Source organism: Polyodon spathula, chromosome 1 (assembly GCF_017654505.1).
Source record: "Polyodon spathula isolate WHYD16114869_AA chromosome 1, ASM1765450v1, whole genome shotgun sequence".
Lineage (NCBI taxonomy): Eukaryota > Metazoa > Chordata > Actinopteri > Acipenseriformes > Polyodontidae > Polyodon > Polyodon spathula.
This window is the reverse complement of record NC_054534.1, coordinates 77,180,820-77,207,837: the sequence shown is the minus strand read 5'-3', so window position 1 is coordinate 77,207,837 and position 27,018 is coordinate 77,180,820. Positions and strand designations below refer to the sequence as shown.

The window sequence follows — 27,018 nt, the reverse complement described above, 5'->3', positions numbered from 1 at the left end:
CTGTGTAACTATAATGCTGGTTCCTTTTTTTTTTTTTTTTTACTTGTCTCAAATTTTTAGGTTATGCAATGAACAAACCAACTGTAAGGTGGAATCCAGTGACTCCCAGAGGAATTAATGAAAAGGGCTATTTCTGAAGAGGAGTGGACTTTTTAAGCTGTCCATGTAAAAGGTAGTAACTACTAAAAGTGATTCTTTAAAATTCTCTCCATGTGATCCCAGAGATCTTCACAGACCCATTACTGTCATGCTGCCCTGCGTAGATTTGTGTCTTCACCTTTCGGCAGTGTAAAATAAGGATAAGGTTCATGCCGGTTATTTTGATTACAGTCTGAGGCAAAGCATTGTTGTCATTTTGAGGTGAAATTTATAAGTATTTACCCTGAAATCAATCAACCAGAAACTATCCCACCCAAACATGACGATAAAGACTAATAAAGCCAATTTGTGCAGCGTGCCGTTTAGAGTAATGTTTGGACACAATTACACTTGGCAATCCATTAACACAGTTCTGATATTTTTGATGTGACTATTTTAATTACACCGAGGGTAGTTGAAAGTTTTCATGGATGGTGCATGCTACTTGCACAATATGTAAATGTATTAACAGAGTTTAACTAAATGTACAACTGTGGCTTACAAAATATTAGAAAGTGAAAAATGAAAACCCTTGGTTTTAGAATGAATAATGATAGATGACCTACAAAGCTATGTTTTGTTTCTTTCATGGTTTAATTGTACAATGCATATAGAAACCATACTGTCAAACACCAGAACTTAAGTTACCAAGGAGTTACTTTTCTAACTTTTTTTTTTTTTTAATTTCATAATTTGCTATTCTGAACCGTTCTATTTTATTTCTTTCAGACAAAACAAATATGAAGAGGGAACCGTTTCATACCAGAATCCTTTTTCTTTGTTATTGTTAAGCATAAATTGTTTGTAAAACAAACATTAGTCTTCAAGAATAGCTGACAGTAGGTGGTGTCATTGCATTTTCTATGGTTATTTCTTTGCTTGACGAAGACATTGTTAAAAACGTTTTTCCAGTAGAGGGCAGTGTAATACCTTCTATTGCAAAGCCCCAAACAAAACAAATTATTTTACAGGACTTTGAAAGCACGCAAGACAAGCAGTTCCGTACAGAAATAGCATTCCTAGATTTTTTTTTTTTTTTTTTTTAGTGGATTAAACAATTTAATGTGCTTGAAGAATTATTTTGTAGTAATGTTATTTTTTTTTTTTTTTACATTGACAGAATGATAAAAGTAGATAACACAGTGTAACAAAATTATTATTTTTTTTTGTTCCTGGGTAGTAAGTGTTATTTCCTAATTGCTTATGCTTCAAAAGTATAGAAAATGGCTATTATTCCCCACAAACTTTGCTTTTGTGACCAGGACAGTGATATTTCAAAATATCACTATTTCCAATGGGAAAACGGGCAAATGTGTGTCTTTTCATTCACAGTAAATACAGTATAATCGTAAATCTTGAAAAACTACTCGCTTCTAAATCTTTTGTAGTCATTTTTGTATTACTTTAGTACAAATACATGTTAATTTGGATTCATATGTTGTTTTCTTCTGACTTTATGTGAACGAAAAGACACACATTTGCCCATTTTCCCATTGGAAATAGTGATATTTTGAAATATCACTGTCCTGGTCACAAAAGCAAAGTTTGTGGGGAATAATAGCCATTTTCTATACTTTTGAAGCATAAGCAATTAGGAAATAACACTTACTACCCAGGAACAAAAATTGTGTTACATAGTGTAATGTATTGAAAACTTCAGTTTGTTAAAGTGCTCTGTATACTCCACAAGTTGCACATAACAGTAGATTTGACCTTTTTATAATGTTGTATTAATAAGTTTGTTATTGGTATCTCAGCAATTACGCCATGTAAAAACTGTTTTTTTTTTGTACAATTCTATTCAATTCTATACAATGTGCTAAAAAGAAACAGTTTCCATTAATTTATTAACACTAGATATGCCTACAGAACAGTAAAACATACTGACTGGCAAGACCACTAAAATATAATTATATCTTAAAAATGAATAGATTAACCTGTTTTTGAACTTAACTACATATACTGGTTATAATGCTCTACTTTTACAACTTTGACATTTGAAATTGCCAGCACATTATCTAATAGGTAACCAAAACACTTTTTTAACCTGTGGTATTCTATGTATTTAGATAGCAAAATGATTTATTTTCCAATACACTAACAGTTTTATAAATAGCTAAGCTGTTCCACAGTGCCTTTCTATTTTTATATGTAAAATGATGGAGCTGTAAAAAAAAAAAAAATTAAAAAGTGATTATTTGTACAATATGAAATATTTCTGAAGTTTTATAACATAACTACAATTTTTATTTTGTTTGTTGTTTTGTGTTTTTTTTGTAAATTTGAATAACACTTGAAATGGAATAAATAACATTGTCAGTATTCTTTGGGAGTGTCCCGTTCTATTTTCTAAAGTTATTTAGTAACATCAGTACCTTTTTTTTTAATTATTATTTTTGCTTAATAAATAATTTCACAGTATGCAAGGAGTATGAGCAATAATTAAGGTGCTTAGACAGATCATGAGAGATATATACACACACACATGTATTTGAATGGTTTTATTCTTAGTGTACAATCATCTTCAGCCAACTGAGGAGATGCATAAAATGTGTGTGTATTCCGGATACACAACTTAAGCCCCTTTCACACTGTTACAATCCTGCACAGTGTGAAACCATACTGGGCTGACGTTGGTAAGAGGTCGAAGTAACAAACAGCCACGCCTGCACGAAGGGTTCACTTCTGCAAGGAACATTTCTGTTTATTCTCTTTAGCCATATTTTTGTTGATTGAAACACACCATGAGGCAGATTGCAGCAGGGGCTGATGATTCAATCCAGAGAAGCTGAACAGATGAACGGGTGGTCATGTGAACTTTGCTGCTTCCAGGGCATTGCATATGCCCATTGTGTAGTTGCTTGTCACACAGGTCTACCCTGCTTTTTCAAAACGCAATGTGAAATTGCATAGCAGACCCGCCTGACACCGGGTCCTGACCTGGGTAGAGCATGCCAGTGTGAAAGGGACTTTAGATGCCATGGCTTGTATACAGGCACATTCATTATCCTTTTGGCTACATCTTGACCTAGCACTACTGCCCTTCATACTATTGTGAAGTTTTTACAAATAATTTTTACTTCGCATTGCCATGTATCTGATTTAGGTCAAGGCCTCCATAGTTATAATGGATCTGTGGTGTGAAAGAGCCTTATGGTGTCTGTTGAAAAGAGTCTGCTCTAGTGGACAGATCTATAAAATAAAATGTAACAAATAGTTGCCTTTTTTAAGATGCAGTGCATCACGTAAACAAGCTTTCAACCACTTGACACATACATAGAACCAAAGCAACAATCATACTGCCAGGAAGATACTCCACGTAAAAAATAGTACACAGAGGCAACTGAAGTAGGCTTTCTCACTTTATCTGGGTTAGTGTACTACTGAAAATGATTAGTTAACTGAAAAATGTGTGTGTGTGTATATATATATATATATATATATATATAGAAAAATGAAGTACTCAGTACAATTTTATTTAAAACAAATCATTTAATTTCATCTACAACCCACTTTTTTGCAAAGTAAAGTGAGATACAGTTAAGCAAAACAACAGAATTAACACACACAAAAAAACAAAATCATGGTGACTTGTTGCTACACCAGTATTTTAAGTAGACTGCTGCAGTATCTTATGTTTTTAGTATTTATATTCATAATGGCTTATAAAAATGTCAAACAAGTAAACAATCAAATAATGTATGGGTTAAGTATTTCCAATTTAATATATCAAGCATTTTTGTCAGTAAAATCTTTAGAAACCGTCAAGAAAAAGCATCACAGAATACAAGACTTATTTGGTCACATTTTCAAAGTCTACTCTAGTCTTTAATTAACTCCAACTTTTTGGAGGAGACAAACACATGTTAATTTAACAAAACTAGAACCAAACAACCATTATATACCTCAGGTGCACTTTAGCAGTCTGTTTATGACAGATATGATGATGTAGCTACAGAATATGGGAATTTGTGCATATTCCATGGGAGCCTGCGAACTCTGGGATATCTGAGGAATTCCATTGTCCACAGATTTGGACTGCATCCAACGATAAACACAGAACAGTTTGACATAAAATATACACGATGCTCCCACATTGCAGACTTTTGCACAATCTATCTGTAGCAGTGACATCTCAACTGTACCACTGGGGTAATTTCCATGGTATAACTGTGGAAGCAAAATAATAATTTGAATCTTTATTATTTCAAACTTTATCCTACATGAAAGTCAACTGTTAAGTGAAAAAGGTTATTTCAACAGAAGTCTAAAATCAAATTGTTTCTTAATACATTTTTAAACCTATAGTTTGTGATAACATGATTTATAATTAAGCAATTGTTACATGGCATATTAAGTATTTAAGTCGATAACATTAATGAATCAAGCACTGTTGCTAATGTACCCTTTGTGATATTTGTTTATCCAAGGAATCACAATAAAAGTAAAAAGCAGGCAGATTCCCTTATTATATAACAGAACATGATGCATGAGTGAAAAAAAAAACATCCTTCCCAATGTTAAGATGGAAGATGCTTGGGCATGTGATAACCACTTTCGCTACTTTATAGACCTATAGTTTTATGTAACGCAGAGTTATAAGTTACAAATGTTGACTTAATTACAAATTATGTGAACTTACCAATGCATTGTTGGACTACCTGCACTGGGTCCTGGCTGATGTTTGTTTGACTTTTTTGTAGAAAGGTTTCTAGAAGATGAAAACAAAACTTAAGTTTTTCAGACCATTTTGAAACCAGCTTATGCCGAGCCATCCCGTAAAACGTCTGTGTGTGCGTGAGTGGTTAGAATTAGTAGTTCATAATGTATGGGAGTTTTTCAAACACCAGTAAACCTGGGATTTACTCAAACCACGCACGAGTTGGAAACCAGTCAGCCCAGTGTACCCCAGATAATTACTATATCCACATTTAACACACATGGACTGTCCTTACATTTAACAAAATAATGTCTTGGCAAAGCAAAGGTGTGGGTTACTCTCTGCAGACTGTTTTTTTTACAACATTCAACTGTTAACACACTTCATTCAGTTCAAGTACCAAGAAAACTGAAAAGACTGATGAAGGTACAGCAAGCTGTATTCTTAAATACCGGTAGTTTAACTCAATATACAGTATATAAATGTCACTTATATTCACCTTGTGTTAATTTGATTCAGGCAAGGATATAAAGTTAATCCGAAAAACGAACACAGCCTCCTCAACTGTATGATTTGGAGATCTGAAAGAGCTTGCTACTTTATTATGCTGTGGACGTTGGTCGCTATGGTAACAAAACATAAACTACGAAGAAAAGTATTATATTAAAAATAATAAATAGCCAAAAATCGAACCAATAGGAGTGTTTGGGTAAATTCACCATGGCGTCTCTCGATCGCAGCTCCTCAGAATCCATTTGTATTAATGGCTGCTATTTTTCCGGTTTCTTCTTCTGATTAGAGGAAGTTGGCGCATGCCATCTAATAACAGGTAGATGATGAGCGCCCTCTAGCGCACTTCTACAATATCTTCATCTAGATACATCCCCATTTTCCAGTAGTCAGTATGTATTGTGATACACGTTTTCCTTTCCTCTCCTTCAATATACTGTGTATTTATAAATTCTCCACCTCTAATACCTTCAACTAATTTATTAATACCTCACTTTGTTGTTTGAATTTATCATTCTAATATATAATGTTGTAGAGTTTCTAACCTTCTAAACAAATGCTGACTCAATGCTGTATTTTATTTATTTATTTATAGCTATTGCATTTATTTCTGCTTGGCACAGAGGGAGTGTCATAGCTATTCAATTGATCTAAACTGGGGTTGATGCAAATAATGCTGCTGTGTAGATCATTAAAATAGGGCTCTCTGTACCTAATCGTTTCAGTGTATTTCTGTCTCTAAAAATATACAAAAGACCAGAAAGGGTGCTAATTTAATGATATCAACAATGGTGGTAATATAATCCAGCACAGTTTAGTGGGGATGTAACATTTCATTGCGTATTGATGAACCATGATTCTTTCTTAACATGACATCGCATTGACTTTTCAACCCGGGTACTTCTAAGGGCCACATATAGTGGGTATGCAGGGCGACTCAAATGCATAAAAATGAAAAATAAAATAATAATCAATAATCTTGAATTAATTTGTATTGATTTTATATTATCTCTGAACCACTGTGCATAAATAGTTAATTTTAGAAGTTTACAGTCTGACCTATAGTTTCAAAATGATCATCCACCTGTACCCATATGTGATTTGGATTGAGTGTTTTTTCACTCTGATTATTATTAGTCGCGGCTGAATTTCAGTAACAGCAATAGCAGCTGGTTTAATTGTTTTTGGTGTTTGATAGAGTAAATCCAGATTAATCACGTTTATTGTTTCTCAAGTCAAAGATTGAGCGATTTCTTACTTGCAAAAGAAAAACGAAGGAAGAAAACATGAGTCTACAGAAAGTGCAAAGCGACAAAGTTATACAACCTATATACCCTTGGATCAATGCTAGTTATTGTACTTTTATCTTGAGGTTTGTGTGTTTGATGTTGTAAACAATTTAAATTGCACACGTAAGTATGCTGAGATGGGAAGTAAATGGTAACATGTTAAACATTTACAGTGCAGACTATTTTGGATTATTTATAATAACTTTGCTTAATAGCTGGTGCTGAGCGGCTATTGAGAATGAGAGACAGAACAAATAAGGACAAAGCTCTCAGTCAAGGTTGCTAGCCAGGCGGCGTCTCTTAGCTGCTGGTCGAACAAGGAGAATGGAAAGACAAACAAAAAAGACACTCTCGATGAGAGACGTAAAAAACAAAGGGATAGATCCGTCACTACTCAGTGCAGCATCCTCAGGCAGCGTGGATGACAGCTAGGCGGCGTGGAGAGTTAAGATAAAGAGTCCGTGTTGGAGAGTCGAAAATAGAGACCCCCACCTTGGCGGGGCCGGCTCGGAAGGGGCAGAAAGGTGCTTGGACCTGAAAAGAAACTAGGGAGATGGGATAGCAAGGTTGTTGCCTTGGTGAGGCTGGTGCATGAGCCGAGACAGGGAGTTTGCGCCGGCGGTCCCCTCTGGCAGGTGAGGAACCGCCGGGGACAGCAGTGACTTAGGCAGGAGGTCCAGGGAGTGAAAATTAGAAAATAGGAATATTAGAAAGAGGAGGAGGGCTGATGAGGAGACCAAAAACAAACACAGACAAAGGGCTGAAGCAGCGCTGAGTGTAAAGAAGGAGATGGACAAGTGATCTGCACCCCCCGCCCCCCCCTAACACCCCCCCCCCCCTCCACCCCCCCCCCCCCTGAGTGCTGCCAGGGAGGCAACCCAGCTATAAAACTCACAAGCTCCACGAGGGAGCGCCCTTTACAACGTCCCCCGAATTACACCTAAATGTTAACATGTAAATGGGGGGAATATTTAATGCTTTGTTTATTAATCAGATTATTCTGCCCAACTGTGGTATTGTGATGAACCCCCCTCTCTGGCTGATTTCTTGATTGTTTCCATCTGTGTCGAGGAGATTCGGGGCTGCAGTCTGACGCCTGAGTGGAGAAAAGCTGGACTGAAAGCTTATGAGCTGTGAGTGAGAGGCTCAAACCGAGATAAACTGTACCTGAGAGAGAGGCTCAAACCGAGATAAACCTGAGAGAGAGGCTCAAACCGAGATAAACTGTGAGCGAGACCTCAAACCGAGATAAACTGTACCTGAGAGAGAGGCTCAAACCCCCATGCCTCTCCTGAGACTCTTTTCCCATACATTTGCCTTGGGGGTTTTGACATCCAAGGGCGAGCCGCTGAGTTCTGCCAGGGAGGCTAGGCCAGAGAAGCCATATACATATAAAACTCACAAGCTCCACGAGGGAGCGCCCTTTACAACGTCCACCGAATTACACCTAAATGTTAACATGTAAATGGGGGGAATATTTAATGCTTTGTTTATTAATCAGATTATTCTGCCAAATATTGCAACTGTGGTATTGTGATGAACGTGACACGGCACATCCCTCTCTCTGGCTGATTTCTTGATTGTTTCCATCTGTGTCGAGGAGATTCGGGGCTGCAGTCTGACGCCTGAGTGGAGAAAAGCTGGACTGAGTGAGAGGCTCAAACCGAGATAAACTGTACCTGAGCGAGAGGCTCAAACCGAGATAAACTGTACCTGAGAGAGAGGCTCAAACCGAGATAAACTGTACCTGAGAGAGAGGCTCAAACCGAGATAAACTGTACCTGAGCGAGAGGCTCAAACCGAGATAAACTGTACCTGAGCGAGAGGCTCAAACCGAGATAAACTGTACCTGAGCGAGAGGCTCAAACCGAGATAAACTGTACCTGAGCGAGAGGCTCAAACCGAGATAAACTGTACCTGAGCGAGAGGCTCAAACCGAGATAAACTGTACCTGAGCGAGAGGTTCAATTGAAACAAAACTGCAAATAATTAGAACGAGAGGCTCACTCAGTACTGTGTAAAACCAAGAGCAAAGAGCTTTGTACTTGCTTCATAATCGTTTTAGCCACAGGTAAACAGAGGCGGTGTAAATTACTTAATTGACTGCAGTGCACACTAAAGTAGAACAGAGAAACAATGAACGCCAGAGCCATGAAATAACGCTGGGGTCAGGATGGGAGGGCTTGGTGATTGAGACTTTTTTTTTTGGGGGGGGGGGCTTCCGTTCCAAGGGAAGTTTTTAAATGCTTTTCTTTTAATTTTGTTCTTTTTAAATGTATTTTTTATTGATTGTATTGCTGGGATGGGTCTGTATATTGTGAGGGGAGTATTTTACTGTCGTGATTAATAGCATATGTTGTAATTTCAGAGTTAATCGGTAACTGAGCTGTATACCTAAATTGACTGCACATAAGCCTATATTTCATTATATATAACTCTGATTCTATCTATCGACTGTATGTGTGTAGATTTACTAGTGTTTTTATACTAATGAGTGTTGTGGTTTGTTATTGATTTGGATTCCCTTTATGTCTCTAAGCATACAGTCATTTTATATGGTGATTTTTACAGTCTTTTTTTGTTTGTCAATAAATGCGTGCTTTATTGTTTTATATTGGTTTTATATCCTGGTGCTGCTTTTTATTGTATGGAACTTTCGGCGGTCCGTTATTTTCAGACCTTCCTGGGTAATCAAATGTGGCAGCTACATGCTTCTCTCTGCAAATCCAGTTAGTACACTACCCTACCTTGGGAAAAGGGTTTATTACAGTATTATTCAGTAACAGTATTATTCAGTAAAGTGAAAAATGTAAAGGGGTACTTGAGCTGTGTAGTAATGTTAAACGAGGCGGTCTTCCCAGCGACAGCGAGTGGAAGCGACAGCGAGTGGGAGAAGTACAGGCGTGGAAAAGTACAGAGCAGTTTCGAAGCAGAAAGGAGAAATTGCATCTTGAATTGCTTTAATCAGAAAACAGAGGACATTGGGGAAACACAGCAGCAGCTCAAAGTCAAACAGCCGCGTGTGTTTTTCTGATAACAAACAAGCTGAAACTCGGATCAGCTGATTCAAATTCAGCGACGTTTTGAGACACGGGCGAGGGGAGGAGCCGACAGCACAGCAGAACAACGCAGTTAAACGAGGCAGTCTTCCCAGCGACAGCGAGTGGGAGAAGTACAGGCGTGGAAAAGTACAGAGCAGTTTCGAAGCAGTTTGAAAGCAGGTTGACGGCTGCAGAAGAAACTAAACTTCAAAAAAAAAAACCTCAACATGGTCTTCAAGCCAGTAATCTGTGACACCTGCTTGATGTGGGAAATCCGAGAAAACCCAGCGGAGCTAAACCAAGTGTGCGTAAAGTGCCGCGCGATCCAGGATTTGCATAAACTAGTAAGTATGCTAGAAATGGAGCTGGAAGAAGTGAGACAGCAACAGGATCTTGAGGAACTGGCACACCCACAATTCATGGAAGTCTGCATCACCCCTAACAGACTGAAAGCCACCAGGGAGATAGAAGGTCAGAACAGCTGGGTTCAGGTAGGCAGAAGCAGGGAAAAAAAGAAACTTCGTCAAACACAACCACCAGAAATCAAAACAACCAACAGATTTGAGTCACTTCAGAATTTTGATGAGCAGAACCAACAACAAGAGAATGAAAGGAACAACATCCAGGACCCTATTGACAGTGGTGACCAGACAGCAAAAAGAAGGGAGGTCATGATTGTTGGGGACTCCATATTGAGAAACACAGCAAGTTCAATTCGCAGTTTGGACCCCCTTACTACAACAGTGTGCTGCCTTCCGGGAGCCTCGGTCAAGCACATCACTGAGAACGTGGACAGGCTCCTGGAACGAACAGGAGACGACCCGGTAGTAGTCGTCCACATTGGTACAAACAACATTGGAAGAGACAGACCAACAAAAAATCAACAAAAAAACAGACCGCATCAAAACAAGAACAACAACTCAGGTAAGACAACCATTAAATGTATTTATCCAAATGCTAGAAGTATCAGAAACAAAATTCTAGAACTTGAAGCTACTGCACTAACAGGTAACTATGATGTGATAGGTGTTACAGAAACGTGGTTGTCTGAGAGTGATGGGGACGAATTTAATATTTGTGGGTATACACTGTATAGGAAAGACAGGCAGGACAGAAGAGGAGGAGGGGTAGCGCTATACATAAGAAACAGTCTTGAAGCCCAGGTGTTAAACCTGGACAAAGAAAATAAAACCGAATCAATATGGGTCAGAATAACGGACAAAAATTCAAAAGGCATAATAATAGGAGCATGCTATAGACCGCCAGATTCAGACGGTGAGCACAATAATCTGTTATACAATGACATTAGAAATGTGTGTAGCAAAGGAGAAGCCATACTAATGGGGGATTTCAACTTCCCCCATATAAAATGGGAAAACCCGGTGGGTAGCGCGAAGGATGAAATAGAAATGGTGGAAATGACAAATGACTGCTTCCTAACACAATTTGTGAAGGCACCGACTAGAGGGGAGGCATGTCTTGATTTAGCCTTTTCAAATAACGAAGATAGAATATCTAAAACAGAGGTCAGAGAACCACTGGCAAACTCAGACCACAACATGGTCTCATTTGAAGTGTTTTTTAAATCCCCAAAAGAAATGACTAAAGCTAAGGTTTACAATTTTAGAAAAGCAAACTATGAAGGTATGAAACAGAGACTAACAGAAGTAGATTGGAGTAAAATAGAGAAAACACCCACAGAAGAAGGATGGTTGTTCTTCAAAAATGTAGTACTAGAGGCGCAAAACAATTATATCCCTAAAGTAGACAAATCTAAATGTAAAACTAAATTGCCAAAATGGTTTAATAGATCAATTAAAAAAAATATTCAGCGAAAAAAGGCACTTTACAGAGCATTAAAAAAGGACCAAAAAGAAAGTACGCAGAAAGAGTACACAGAACTGCAAACGCAAGTCAAAAAGGAAGTTAGAAAGGCCAAGAGAGAAATAGAAATGAACATTGCTAAGGGAGCTAAAACCAATTCCAAAATGTTTTTCCAATATTACAACAGCAAGAGAACATTCAAAGAGGAGATTAAATGTTTAAGAGATACAAATGGCAAAATCGTAGATGAAGAAAAAAAAATAGCAAATATGTTAAATGATTACTTTTCACAAGTTTTTACAAAGGAAGATACTGACAACATGCCCCACATGTCATCCAGTTCCTGTCCAGTTTTAAATAACTTTAGCATAACTGAGGCAGAAGTGTTAAAGGGACTAGGAGCTCTTAAAATAAACAAATCCCCTGGGCCGGATGAGATCCTCCCAGTAGTACTCAAAGAAATGAAAGAAGTAATTTACAAACCGCTAACCAAGATCATGCAGCAGTCTCTTGACACAGGGGTGGTACCGACAGACTGGAAAATTGCAAACGTAATACCGATCCACAAAAAGGGAAACAAAACTGAACCAGGTAACTACAGACCAGTAAGCCTGACTTCTATTATATGCAAACTTATGGAAACTATAATAAGATCCAAAATGGAAAATTACCTATATGGTAACAGGGTACTGGGAGACAGTCAACATGGTTTTAGGAAAGGGAGATCGTGCCTAACTAACTTGCTTGATTTTTTTGAGGATGCAACATCCATAATGGATAATTGCAAAGCATATGACATGGTTTATTTAGATTTCCAGAAAGCTTTTGACAAAGTCCCGCACAAAAGATTAATTCTCAAACTGAACGCAGTTGGGATTCAAGGAAACACATGTACATGGATTAGGGAGTGGTTAACATGTAGAAAACAGAAAGTACTGATTAGAGGAAAAACCTCAGAATGGAGTGTGGTAACCAGCGGTGTACCACAGGGATCAGTATTAGGTCCTCTGCTATTCCTAATCTACATTAATGATTTAGATTCTGGTATAGTAAGCAAACTTGTTAAATTTGCAGACGACACAAAAGTAGGAGGAGTGGCAAACACTGTTGCAGCAGCAAAGGTCATTCAAAATGATCTAGACAAGATTCAGAACTGGGCAGACACATGGCAAATGACATTTAATAGAGAAAAGTGTAAGGTACTGCATGCAGGAAATAAAAATGTACATTATAAATATCATATGGGAGATATTGAAATTGGAGAAGGAATCTATGAAAAAGACCTAGGAGTTTTTGTTGACTCAGAAATGTCTTCATCTAGACAATGTGGGGAAGCTATAAAAAAGGCTAACAAGATGCTCGGATACATTGTGAAAAGTGTTGAATTTAAATCAAGGGAAGTAATGTTAAAACTGAAACAATGCATTAGTAAGACCTCACAATATGTTCAGTTCTGGGATAAAAAAGATATTGCTGCTCTAGAAAGAGTGCAAAGAAGAGTGACCAGTGTCCTGGAATTAAAAGGCATGTCATAAGTTGAAGCTGAACCCTGGAATTGAATCTGTATTGTGCTTGAACAAAGAAGACTACGTGGCGACCTCATTAAAAGCATTCAAAATTCTAAAAGGTATTGACATCTGTTCAGTCTTGAACAAAGAAGATTACGTGGTGACCTAGATTCAAGCATTCAAAGTTCTAAAAGGTATTGACAGTGTCGACCCAAGGGACTTTTTCAGCCTGAAAAAAGAAACAAGGACCAGGGGTCACAAATGGAGTTTAGAAAAAGGGGCATTCAGAACAGAAAATAGGAGACACTTTTTTACACAGAGAATTGTAAGGGTCTGGAATCAACTCCCCAGTAATGTCGTTGAAGCTGACACCCTGGGATCCTTCAAGAAGCTGCTTGATGAAATTTTGGGATCAATAAGCTACTAACAACCAAACGAGCAAGATGGGCCGAATGGCCTCTTCTCGTTTGTAAACTTTCTTATGTTCTTATGTTCTTATGTAATGTGAATGTTTATGTATATAATGCAGTTCAAGTTATGCCACTAGAGGTCAGTAGCGCCCTACATACTTACCCTCTACCTAGGATACTGTGGGGTCGAGGAAATCCTTAGAGAACGCTAATGTGTAGGTTTCAACAGAGATGGTTCTAATAAAGACACTGTTATTTAAGTTATACTCTTGCATCTTAGATCTCGGGTTATTACATATGGCGACAAGGAAATCGGGCAACTTGTCTTAGGTCGTTGAAAACGGAGACAACGAAGGAGAAAAGACAAGTGTAGCTGCATAGCTTCGACCCAACCTGCTAACGTTAGCAAGAGCGCTCACAGACAACGGAACATGGCTGCCATGGTAGGAACAACCACGCCGTTTGATAGTCAACTACAGACATGGGAGGAATATTGCGAAGTGCTGTCGCATTTTTTTGAAGCAAATGAGATTGACAACGGCAATAAAAAAAGGGCGATTCTCTTAAGTTCGGTGGGAAGCCCAACATATAGTCTGATGAGAAATTTGTTAAGCCCAGATAAGCCAGGGGACAAATTGTTTGACGATTTAGTTGAACTGTTGAAAACGCACTACAGCCCAAAGCCCAGCGAAATAGTTCAACGCTTTAAATTTAACTCGAGAAACAAACAGGCAAATGAGAGTGTGACTGAATATGTGGCAGTGCTATGAGAACTGGCTCAACATTGCAACTATGGAGATAGGCTAAAGGAAATGTTACGGGACAGGCTAGTCTGTGGTGTAGACGATGATCGTATTCAGCGCAGGCTGGTAGCAGAAACCGAGTTAACATTTGAAAAAGCATTGAAACTTGCTCAGGCATTGGAGACAGCGAACAAAGACGTCCAGGATTTACAATGGCAAAGCAAAGGAAGCAATGGTGCTAACTGGAAACATGCTAGCCAGGCTACAGTGCAAAAACTAAAAACGTGGAGGGAACCACGAACTGAAGGAAATATGAGGGCATGTTATAGATGCGGTGGTGAGCACATGGCGAATGACTGTCGTTTTCTTAAGGAAATGTGTCACAGATGCGGAAAAAAGGGGCAGATCAGGAAAGCGTGCAGGGCGAACTCACCTGTGGAGAAAACCAAACCTAGAGGGGGAGGAAAACAAAAGCAGGGAAAAGTGGAAAAAAAAAACATGGGGCTCATCACATTAGCGAAAATCCTGAAACAGATGCAAGTGACACTGAAGACGTGTTCACTATGAGTAACATAACAGAGACAAGCATTCCCAAGGTAGCGCCTGTCACATTACAGTTAAAAGTGAACAAGTCGGATGTGCAATTTGAGGTTGACACGGGGTCCAGTGTTACAATTATGAATGAAACAGAGTACTCCAAACTAAGGAATGGGGCAAAAGTACCTGAGCTAAAGACATGTTCCCTGCATCTCAGAACCTATACAGGCGAAAGAGTGAAAACATTGGGTACTGCAAACTTAACTGTACAGTACAGAGAGACTGTTAAACAGCTGCCAGTAGTAGTAGTGTCTGGCAAAGGACCAAACCTACTGGGCCGCGGTTGGATTAAGGAGTTGGAATTAAACTGGGGCACTGTAAACCAGATAGGTAGAGACAAAACAACACTCCAGGATGTGTTGAAGAAACATGAGAATGTATTCAAAGAGGAATTGGGGACATTGCGAGGCCCACCGGCTAAAATATATGTTGACAAAGAGGCAACACCAAGGTTCTTTAAGCCAAGACCTGTGCCTTATGCTATGAAACCGAAAGTGGAGGCTGAGCTGGACCGCCTCTTGAGAGACAAAATAATTGAACCAGTGAAATTCTCTGAGTGGGCAGCTCCCATAGTCCCAGTGCTAAAGCCTGATAACTCTGTGAGGATTTGCGGAGATTACAAACTTACTGTAAATCTGGTATCCAAACTGGAACAGTATCCCATTCCCAGAATTGAAGATCTTTTTGCAAAGCTCTCAGGAGGGGCAAAATTCAGCAAATTGGACATGAGTCATGCCTATCAACAGGTAATATTGGATGAGGAATCAAAAAAGTATGTAACTATAAACACACACAAAGGGTTATTTACTGTAAACCGTCTTCCATTCAGGGTTTCATCCAGTCCACCTATCTTTCAGAGAATTATGGAGGGTTTGCTGCAGGGAATTCACCATGTAGCCATTTACCTGGACGACATCATGGTGACGGGCAAGAATGATCAGGAGCACCTGCAGATGCTAAGCGAGGTACTTCAGAGAGTGGAGGAGGCAGGCCTACGGCTAAAGAGAAGGAAGTGTACCTTTCTGGGAAGTGAGGCTGAGTTTCTGGGTCACAAAGTGGATGCCACAGGACTACACCCACTTAAGAACAAGGTACAAGCTATCCAAAATGCACCTGCACCTACCAACACAACAGAGCTTAAGGCTTACTTAGGACTGTTGAACTATTATAACAGGTTTTTCTAACCTGTCAACACTGTTGGCTCCACTGCACAAATTGTTGAGAAAAGACACAAAATGGCAATGGAAAAAAGACCAGGAGGCTGCTTTTGAGAAATCTAAAAAGCTCATGCAATCCACAGATATACTTGTGCATTACGACAGTGAGAAAGAGCTGATTCTGTCCTGTGACGCCTCCCCCTACGGGATAGGCACAGTACTTTCACACCTCATGCCGGATGGGTGGGAGAGACCCATAGGTTTTATGTCAAGAACACTCACATCAGCTGAACAAAACTAGCTGATTTTCGGGGTGTAACGGTTTCACAAGTATCTCTATGGTAGAAAGTTCACCATATGCACAGATCATAAACCGCTTCTTTCACTCTTCAACGAAATGAAGGCTGTTCCACAGATGGTGTCACCGAGGATCCAGAGGTGGGCTGTGACACTGCGGGCGTATGAGTACGTGATAGTCTACAAGGCGGGTAAGGACCACGGCAACGCAGACGCCTTGAGTCGTGTGCCACTGCCGGACACTTCCCAATCCACAGGTCTGGAAGACAGGGTGCTGATGATGGAAGACATAGCGATGGTGACCGCAGAGGAGGTGAGAGTGTGGACAGGTAAAGATTCCATACTGTCTAGGGTGAGAGAGTACGTTTTAAGGGGGTGGCCACAGCAGGGGGAAGGAACAGATTTTACACCTTATTCTGCTAGGAAGACAGAATTGAGTGTGCAAGATGGTTGTGTCTTGTGGGGGGCACGTGTCATCATCCCACAGCGAGGACGACAGGCTGTGTTGGAACAGCTGCATCAGTGCCATCCAGGGGTTTCGCGCATGAAGGCTCTGGCCAGAAGTTATTTCTGGTGGCCCAAACTAGATGAGGAGATAGAGACACGGGTAAAGGCATGTAGCAAGTGTCAGGAACACCGGAAAGCACCAGCCACAGCCCCGCTACATCCCTGGGAGTGGCCAGACAGACCCTGGAAGCGATTACACCTAGATTATGCAGGACCATTTATGGGGCAGATGTTTTTGATACTCATAGATGCTCATTCCAAATGGATGGATGTTTACCCGGTAACTTCAGCAACATCAGCTGTTACAATTGACTGTTTGCGAAAAAGTTTTAGCAATCAGGGATTACCAGAAATGGTAGTTTCTGATAACGGCACCTGTTTTGTCAGCTCAGAGTTCAAGGAATTCATGAACAAAAATGGCATTGTCCATGTTACATCAGCCCCGTTTCATGCGTCTTCCAACGGTCTCGCAGAACGAGCCGTTCAAATATTCAAGACGATGATGAAGAAAGCGGGAGAAGGAAGTATGTCAACTAAAGTGTCAAGGGTACTATTCAGCTATAGGTTAACACCTCAAACTACCACAGGACTCTCCCCAGCAGAGATGTTACTAGGGAGGAAACTTCGGTCTACGCTTGATTTAGTGCATCCCGATTTAAAGAGAAAAGTGGAACTTAAGCAGAATAAACAAAAGGAACACCACGACAAGCACACAAAGGGGAGGAGTTTTGGAGACGGAGACTCTGTGATGACAAGAAACTTCAGTTACGGTCCCAAGTGGATACCAGGAGTCATTGCAACAGTGACTGGTCCTGTATCTTTCAAGGTAATGCTGGGAGATGGCAGAATAGTACGCAGACACATAGATCAGATCCTGTCTAGACAACAGGACAACACCATTGGGTCAGAGGATATTATGCAGGACACACCTGCAGAGGTTCTACAACCACCAGCTAGAGTAACCATGCCAGATGAACTTGTTCCAAACAATGCGGACACTGTCTCAGAGCAGCTTGCTTTGAAACCAGAGGAACAAACTGGGAGTTCCCCAGAGGTGGGCAGGGACAATCAAAGCATGGCACAAGCTGTGCGTCGTTCCCAAAGAACTGTCAAAAAGCCTGGTTACCTGAAGGACTTTGACTTGTAAATAATTTTTTCAAAAAAAAGTTTGAAATTAAATGTTTATGTACAGTTAAGGATGGACTATTGTGTGTAGTTGTTGTTACAGAAATAGTTCAGAGGCATCTAGTGTATTAGTGTTACATTTTGTTTATAACTGTGTTTAAACTGTTTCAAAATTTTAGAGAAGCTGAAATCTTAAGCAGGGGGGGGAGAATGTAGTAATGTGAATGTTTATGTATATAATGCAGTTCAAGTTATGCCACTAGAGGTCAGTAGCGCCCTACATACTTACCCTCTAGCTAGGATACCTCGAGGAAGTCCTTAGAAAACACTAACGTGTAGGTTTCAACAGAGGGTCTAATAAAGACACTTATTTAAGATATACTCTTGCATCTTGTATCTCGGGTTATTACAAGCTGAAACTTTCAGACACAGGGGGTACAGAACTAAAAAAAAAAAAAAAAAAAAAAAGTGAAAACCACCGCTATGTTGTATCGTTCTGGAGGTATTTATTGTTATACAAACCGAAAGCACAACATAGCTCATTATTTAACCAATTCGTTCTTGAAATGAAGAATGTGTGTTTTATAGTCCCTATGAATACGTGCTCGCCGCATTCATTTTTTTTTTTAACAATCAGTCCATCATTAAATTATAATTTCATCTTATTTTGCACAATACAAGTAGTCCATCAGAACCCTCACATCATTAGATCACTTGCTTAATACATTCTATTCACCTATTTAACTGTACCAGCTTCTATTGATATTGGTCACTCTTTGAAGTCTTGGAAGAATAATTGGAAACAAAAAAATTCAAGCGACTCGGAGCACCTACAAGGTATGTGGCCTGGTCACTGCTAAAGGGGAAAAAGGTCTCTTACATGTTTGTGTAATCATTTATTTATTGTTGTTCCCTCAGAAGACATGCACTCAGAAAGAGTTCTGAACATACAGGAAGGACCTTTTTCTCTGACGTAGATCCAGTGTTCTTGGAACAAATAAAACCAGAAGGGGAACATGATGGAAGTTATAAATATAGAAACACCTCACACCTGCAGTATGGAGAGAAAACAAGCAGCACAGATTGGAACAGTGCAGATGTGCCATCAGACTCTGAGTACACAGGTAGTGATAAAAATGAAACTGCAAGTCCTGCTTTGCCACTGAAGTCTGCTGTGACTTCTTCACTAGTTTCTGGACATCCCCAGCATAAGGACTGCTGTTCCCAGAAATTAGGCTACATACACAGTCAGCAGTGTGCCTAGGAACCACTTAAAGTTCAGTCCCGTTCAGATGCATGAATAAATTGCCACTTACGGTTTACATAAGAATGAGAAATACAAGTTTAAAGATAGCCACCAATTAAACCACCCAGATCCTTACGAGCACCATCAAACAGGTAGAAGAGGCGACTGGGGGGGACCAGAAGGCATACCCTGGAGTTTAAATAGGGAGACTTGTTAGTGAATGGTAGAGAGCCATTGCCAGACTGCCTGAATTTCACTAACTTAAAGTTACAACTGTGTTTTGTTTCATAATTAATTTAAAACTTAGGAAGGCCATCTGTGTAACTATAATGCTGGTTATTTTTTTTTACATAAAATATTTTGGTCAAATTATAATGAAGCTGTTTTATTACTTATTCTTTATCATTAAACAAGTAGTGCAGATAACAGATAGCTCTTAATTCATGCAAGCAGTGTTGTGAATTACTTTTCACACATATGTCAGTTTTTAAAATGTGATGTATTTCATTTTTAGGGAACTAGTGCTAATGGAGAAAAATCCTCGAGCAAGGTCGGAGCATCCAAAGTAGAAAGGAAGGGGGGAGAAATCAACAAAAAAAACAGAAGGGAGATCGCATCAAAACAAGGACAACAACTCAGGTAAGACAACCATTAAATGTATTTATCTAAATGCTAGAAGTATCAGAAACAAAATTCTAGAACTTGAAGCTACTGCACTAACAGGTAACTATGATGTGATGGGTGTTACAGAAACTTGGTTGTCTGAGAGTGATGGGGATGAATATAATATTTGTGGGTATACACTGTATAGGAAAGACAGGCGGGACAGAAGAGGTGGAGGGGTAGCGCTATACATAAGAAACAGTCTTGAAGCCCAGTTGTTAAACCTGGACAAAGAGAATAAAGCTGATTCAATATGGGTCAGAATAACGGACAAAAATTCAAAGGGCATAATAATAGGAGCATGCTATAGACCGCCAAATTCAGACGGTGAGCAAAATAATCTGTTATACAATGACATTAGAAATGTGTGTAGCAAAGGAGAAGCCATACTAATGGGGGATTTCAACTTCCCCCAAATAAAATGGGAAAACCCGGTGGGTAGCACGAAGGATGAAATAGAAATGGTGGAAATGACAAATGACTGCTTCCTAACACAATTTGTCAAGGCACCGACTGGAGGGGAGGCATGCCTTGATTTAGCCTTTTCAAATAACAAAGACAGAATAACTAAAACAGAGGTCAGAGAACCATTAGCAAACTCAGACCACAACATGGTCTCATTTGAAGTGTTTTTTAAATCCCCAAAAGTAAAGACTAAAGCTAAGGTTTACAATTTTAGAAAAGCAAACTATGAAGGTATGAAACAGAGACTAACAGAAGTAGATTGGAGTAAAATAGAGAAAACACCCACAGAAAAAGGATGGTTGTTCTTCAAAAATGTAGTACTAGAGGCGCAAAACAATTATATCCCTAAAGTAGACAAATCTAAATGTAAAACTAAATTGCCAAAATGGTTTAATAGATCAATTAAAAAAAAATATTCAGCGAAAAAAGGCACTTTACAGAGCATTAAAAAAGGACCAAAAAGAAAGTACACAGAAAGAGTACACAGAACTGCAAATGCAAGTCAAAAAGGAAGTTAGAAAGGCCAAGAGAGAAATAGAAATGAACATTGCTAAGGGAGCTAAAACCAATTCCAAAATGTTTTTCCAATATTACAACAGCAAGAGAACATTCAAAGAGGAGATTAAATGTCTAAGAGATACAAACAGCAAAATAATAGATGAAGAAAAAAATAGCAAATATATTAAATGATTACTTTTCACAAGTTTTTACAAAGGAAGATACTGACAACATGCCCCACATGTCATCCAGTTCCTATCCAGTTTTAAATAACTTTAGCATAACTGAGGCAGAAGTGTTAAAGGGACTAGGAGCTCTTAAAATAAACAAATCCCCTGGGCCGGATGAGATCCTCCCAATAGTACTCAAAGAAATGAAAGAAGTTATTTACAAACCGCTAACCAAGATCATGCAACAGTCTCTTGACACAGGGGTTGTACCGACAGACTGGAAAATTGCAAACATAATACCGATCAACAAAAAGGGAAACAAAACTGAACCAGGTAACTATAGACCAATAAGCCTGACTTCTATTATATGCAAACTTATGGAAACTAAAATAAGACCCAAAATGGAAAATTACCTATATGGTAACAGTATCCTGGGAGACATTCAACATGTTTTTAGGAAAGGGAGATCATGTCTAACTAACCTGCTTGATTTTTTTGAGGATGCAACATCGATAATGGATAATTGCAAAGCATATGACATGGTTTATTTAGATTTCCAGAAAGCTTTTGACAAAGTCCCGCATAATAGATTAATTCTCAAACTGAACGCAGTTGGGATTCAAGGAAACACATGTACATGTATTAGGGAGTGGTTAACATGTAGAAAACAGAAAGTACTGATTACAAGGGAAACTTCAGAATGGAGTGTGGCAACCAGTGGAGTACCACATGGATCAGTATTAGGTCCTCTGCTATTCCTAATCTACATTAATGATTTAGATTCTGGTATAGTAAGCAAACTTGTTAAATTCGCAGACGACACATAAATAGGAGGAGTGGCAAACACTGTTGCAGCAGCAAAGGTCATTCAAAATGATCTAGACAAGATTCAGAACTGGGCAGACACATGGCAAATGTCAGAAATGTCTTCATCTAGACAATGTGGGGAAGCTATAAAAAAGGCCAACAAGATGCTCGGATAACATGATGAATTTAAATCAAGGGAAGTAAAGTTAAAACTACACAATGCATTAGTAAGACCTCATCTTGAACACTGTGTTCAGTTCTGGTCACCTCGCTACAAAAAGGATATTGCTGCTCTAGAAAGAGTGCAAAGAAGAGCGACCAGAATTATTCCGGGTTTAAAAGGCATGTCATATGCAGACAGGCTAAAATAATTGAATCTATTCAGTCTTGAATAAAGAAGAGTATGCAGTGACCTAATTCAAGCATTCAGAATTCTAAAAGGTATTGACATTGTTGACCCAAGGGACTTTTTCGACCTGAAAAAAGAAACAAGGACCAGGGGTCACAAATGGAGATTAGACAAAGGGGCATTCAGAAAAGAAAATAAGAGGCACTTTTTTACACAGAGAATCGTCAGGGTCTGGAACCAACTCCCCAGTAATGTTGTTGAAGCTGACACCCTGGGATCAGCTTGTTGAGATTCTGGGATCAATAAGCTACTAACAACCAAACGAGCAAGATGAGGATTGAGGAACTTTTTTGTTTTTTTAATTTCATAATTTGCTATTCTGAACATTTCTATTTTATTTCTTTCAGACAAAACAGACATGAAGAGGGAACCGTTTCATGCCCAAATCCTTTTTTTTTTTTTTTTTTTTGTTATTGTTAAGCATAATTTGTTTGTAAAACAAACATTAGTCTTCAAGAATAGCTGACAATAGGTGGTGTCATTGTATTTTCTATGGTTGTATTTCTTTGCTTGAAGAAGACATTGTTAAAAACGTTTTTTCCAGTAGAGGGCAGTGTAATACCTTCTATTGCAAAACCCCAAACAAAACAAATTATTTTACAGGACTGAAAGCACGCAAGACAAGCAGTTACATACAGAAACAGCATTGCTAGATTTGTTTTAGTGGATTAAACAATTTAATGTGCTTGAAGAATTATTTTGTAGTAACATTTACTTTTTTTTTACATTGACTGAATGGCAAAACAATTAATGTATTGAAAACTTAAGTTTGTCAGAGTCAAATTAGTCTAGTTGCACATTACAGTAGATGTGACCTTTTTATACCTGTTGTTTTAATATGTTTGTTATTGGTATCTCAGCAGTTACATCATGTAAAAACTGTTCTTTCTGTACAATTCTATACAATGTGCTAAAAATAAACTATTTCCATTAATTTATTAAGACACTAGATATGCCTACAGAACAGTAAAACCTACTGACTGACCACTAAAATATAAATAGAGAGTTACTTACAATGTTCCATTGACAGCGGAGATTAAATATATCTTAAATTAATTGACCTTTGTTTGATCCTATCTACACATACTGTTTATAGTGCTCTACTTTTTCAACTTTGACATTTGAAATTGCCATATATTTAGATAGTAAAATGATTTATTTTCCAATACAATAACAGTTTTATAAATAGCTAAGCTGTTCCACAGTGCCTCTTTATTTTTATATGTAAAATGATGGAGCTGTAAAACAAACAAAAAAAGTGTGATTATTTGTACAATATGAAAGATTTCTGAAGTTTTATAACATAACTAGTGTTTGTCTTGTAAATTTGAATAACACCTAACATTATCAGTATCCTTTGGGAGTGTCCTGTTATATTTTATAAAGGCTTTTTATATTACAATTGATAATAGTAACTTTGTTACCTTTTTATTATTTTTGCATAATAAAGAATTTCACAATGTGCAGGGAGTATGAGCAATAATTAAGGTGCTTATACAGATCTTGAGAGAGACACACACACACACTTAGTTGAATGGTTTTATATTTAGTGTAGAATCACCTTCAGCCAATTTTGTTGCAGGAGACCATATCCTGGCACTCTGCATGGACATGAGTCAAAACCTGGGCCAAGATGTGTGTGTGTATATATTATACAATGCCTATAGTAAGTATTCACCCCCCTTGGACATTGTCAGTTTGTTGTGTTACAACCTGAAATTTTGATGCATTTAAATGGGATTTTCCTTTGATTTACACAACCTACTCAACACTTTGAAGAGGCAAGATCATTTTTATTGTGAAACAACAGTTAATGAAAAAAAAAAAAAAAAGCCCTGAAATGTCTTGGTTACATAAGTATTCACCCCCCTGAGTCAATACTTGGTAGAACCACCTTTGGCAGCAATTACAGCTGTGTGTCTTTTGGGGTAAGTGTCTACCAGGTTTGCACATCTGGTTTGGGCAATATTCACCTATTCTTCTAGGCAAAATTGTTCAAGCTCTGTCAAGTTGGATGGGAATCATTGGTGGACAGCAATCTTCAAGTCTTGCCACAGATTCTTAATCGGATTCAAGTCCGGGCTTTGACTGGGCCACTCTAGGACATTCACTTTCTTGTTTTTAAGCCACTCCAGTGTCGCTTTGGCTGTGTGCTTGGGGTCATGGACAGAAGGGATGGTGTTACCTGGGTGATGTGCTGTGTTGGGTTTGCGCCAGACAGAACGTTTTGCATTTAGGCCAAATAGTTCAATTTTTGTTTCATCGGACCACAGAATCTTTTGCCACATCTTTTCAGAGTCTCCCACATGCATTTTTGCAAATTTCAAGTAGGATTTTACATGGGCTTTTTTCAGAAATGGCTTCCTTCTTGCCACTCTTCCATACAGGCCAGATTTGTGGAGTACCTCAGCTATTGTTGACACATGGACAGTTTCTCCCATCTCAGCCATGGAACGCTGTAGTCTTTCAGAGTTGTCATTGGGCTCTTGGTGGCTTCTCTGACCAATGCTCTTCTTACCCGGCTGCTCAGTTTGGGAGGATGGTCTGCTCTAAGCAGATTCCGGGTGGTGCCGTATACCTTCCACTTCTTAATGACTGACTTGACTGTGCTCCATCAAAGCCTTTGAAATCTTTTTTTGTACTTTTAATTAGACTGCTGCAGTATCTTATGTTTTTAGTATTTATATTGATAATGGCTTATAAAGTAAACATAATCATATCAAATAATGTATGGGTTAAGTATTTCCAGTTTAATATATCAAGCATTTTTGTCAGTAAAATATTTAGAAACCGTCAAGCAAAAACATCACAGAGCACAAGACTTCTTATTGGGCCACATTTTCAAAGCCTGTAGTCAGTATGTATTGTGATAAATGTTTTTTTCCCTTTTTGTTTTCTCTTCCCCTCCTTCATTATACTGTATATTGATAAATTATCCACCTCTAATGCCTTCACCTGATTTATTAACACCTCTCTCTGTTGTTTGAATTTATTACATTGTAATATATAATGTTGTAGTTTCTAACCTTTAACATTCTCCACATAATCCATCTACATGTTTCCGTATTCTAAACAGATGCTGATTCAATGCTGTATGTCCAATTCTCTATCTGTTCATATAGTTTATTCTGCCCTATTCAATTCTCCTCCAGATGTTTCACTCCCTAACCTGACTTTTGGCTGTATATCGTAATAAAACCTTCCCTTATAATTGTGTTCCCACTGATTTTGCCATAATTCCATGAGGTTTTGTTAGTTTTTGTATTTATTTCTGCCTGGCACAAAGGGAGTGCCATATCCACTTTCTTTCTCAAAACCAATTTTTTGCCATCAAATCCACCTGTTCATTACCTAGCACTCCGGAATGGCTTGGTACCCATGCTAATATAATATATGTGTCTCTGATTACACATTAATTTAATGATATTAAAATATCCTATATAATATCTTTCCTGACCACTCCCTGTCTCAATAGCATTCAGTGAACTCAAGGAATCAGTAAACAGGACTGCTCTGTCTGATTTTATTTCCATCACTTTATGTATCATGCCTAACAATGCCAGTGCTTCAGCAGTAAATATAAATAGGTGATCAGATCATCTTTCCCTTCTACAAAATTCCATCTCCGGTATATACTCTACTGTGCAAAAGTTTTAGGCAGGTGTGAAAAAATGCTATAAAGTATGAATGCTTTTAAAAATAGATATGTTAATAGTTTATATTTATCAATTAACTAAATGCAAAGTGAGTGAACAGAAGAAAAATCTAAATCAAATCCATATTTGGTGTGACCACCCTTTGCCTTCAAAACAGCATCAATTCTTCTAGGTACTCTTGCACAAAGTCAGTGATTTTGTAGGCATATAGTCAGGTGTATGATTAAACAATTATGCCAAACAGGTGCTAATGATCATCAATTCAATATGTAGGTTGAAACACAATCATTAACTGAAACAGAAACAGCTGTGTAGGAGGAATAAAACTGGGTGAGGAACAGCCAAACTCAGCTAACAAGGTGAGGTTGCTGAAGACAGTTTACTCTCAAAAGTCATACACCATGCCAAGACTGAGCACAGCAACAAGACACAAGGTAGTTATACTGCATCAGCAAGGTCTCTTCCAGGCAGAAATTTCAGGTCAGACAGGGGTTTCCAGATGTGCTGTCCAAGCTCTCTTGAAGAAGCACAAAGAAACGGTCAACGTTGAGGACCGTAGTCGCAGTGGTCGGCCAAGGAAACTTACTGCAGCAGATGAAAAACACATCATGCTTACTTCCCTTTGCAATCGGAAGATGTCCAGCAATGTCATCAGCTCAGAATTGGCAAAAAACAGTGGGACCCTGGTACACCCATCTACTGTCTGGAGAAGTCTGGTCAGAAGTGGCCTTCATGGAAGACTTGCGGCCAAAAAGCCATACCTCCGACGTGGAAACAAGGCCAAGCGACTCAACTATGCATGAAAACACAGGAACTGGGGTGCAGAAAAATGGCAGTAGGTGCTCTGGACTGATGAGTCAAAATTTGAAATATTTGGCAGGAAGAGAAGGCAATCTGTTCGCTGAAGGGCTGGAGAGCGGTACACAAATGAGTGTCTGCAGGCAACAGTGAAGCATGGTGGAGGTTCCTTGCAAGTTTGGAGCTGCATTTCTACAAATGGATTTGGGGATTTGGTCAGAATTAATGGTCTCCTCAATGCTGAGAAGTACATGCAATACCTTCAGGGAGGCATCTGATTGGCCCCAAATTTATTCTGCAGCATGACAACGACCCCAAACATACAGCGAAAGTCATTAAGAACTATCTTCAGCGTAAAGAAGAACAAGGAGTCCTGGAAGTGATGGTAGGGCCCCCACAGAGCCCTGATCTCAACACCATCGAGTCTGTCTAGGATTATATGAAGAGAGAGAAGCAACTGAGGCTGCCTAAATCCACAAAAGAACTGTGGTTAGTTCTCC

General features: G+C 38.8%; 1 protein-coding gene and 1 long non-coding RNA gene across 8 annotated transcripts in view; one reads left to right on the top strand and one right to left on the bottom strand.

Annotated features, from left to right (window-relative positions):
- Positions 1-172, top strand: part of LOC121322718 (inactive ubiquitin carboxyl-terminal hydrolase 53-like) — a 58,618-nt gene extending 58,446 nt beyond the window's left edge. For all 7 annotated transcript variants that reach the window (XM_041262995.1, XM_041262986.1, XM_041262971.1 and 4 more), the window contains one exon: positions 61-172. In XM_041262995.1, the coding sequence (XP_041118929.1) occupies positions 61-137 (77 nt within the window). In that variant the 3' untranslated portion in view covers positions 138-172. The remainder of the gene's footprint in view (positions 1-60) is intronic.
- A 3,443-nt stretch (positions 173-3,615) lies between these two features.
- LOC121299666 lies at positions 3,616-5,579 on the bottom strand. Its single transcript, XR_005947450.1, has 3 exons — positions 5,298-5,579; positions 4,781-4,849; positions 3,616-4,308 (listed from the first exon to the last, which is right to left on the bottom strand). It is a non-coding gene; the product is annotated as an uncharacterized LOC121299666 (long non-coding RNA).
- Positions 5,580-27,018: the final 21,439 nt, after the last annotated feature.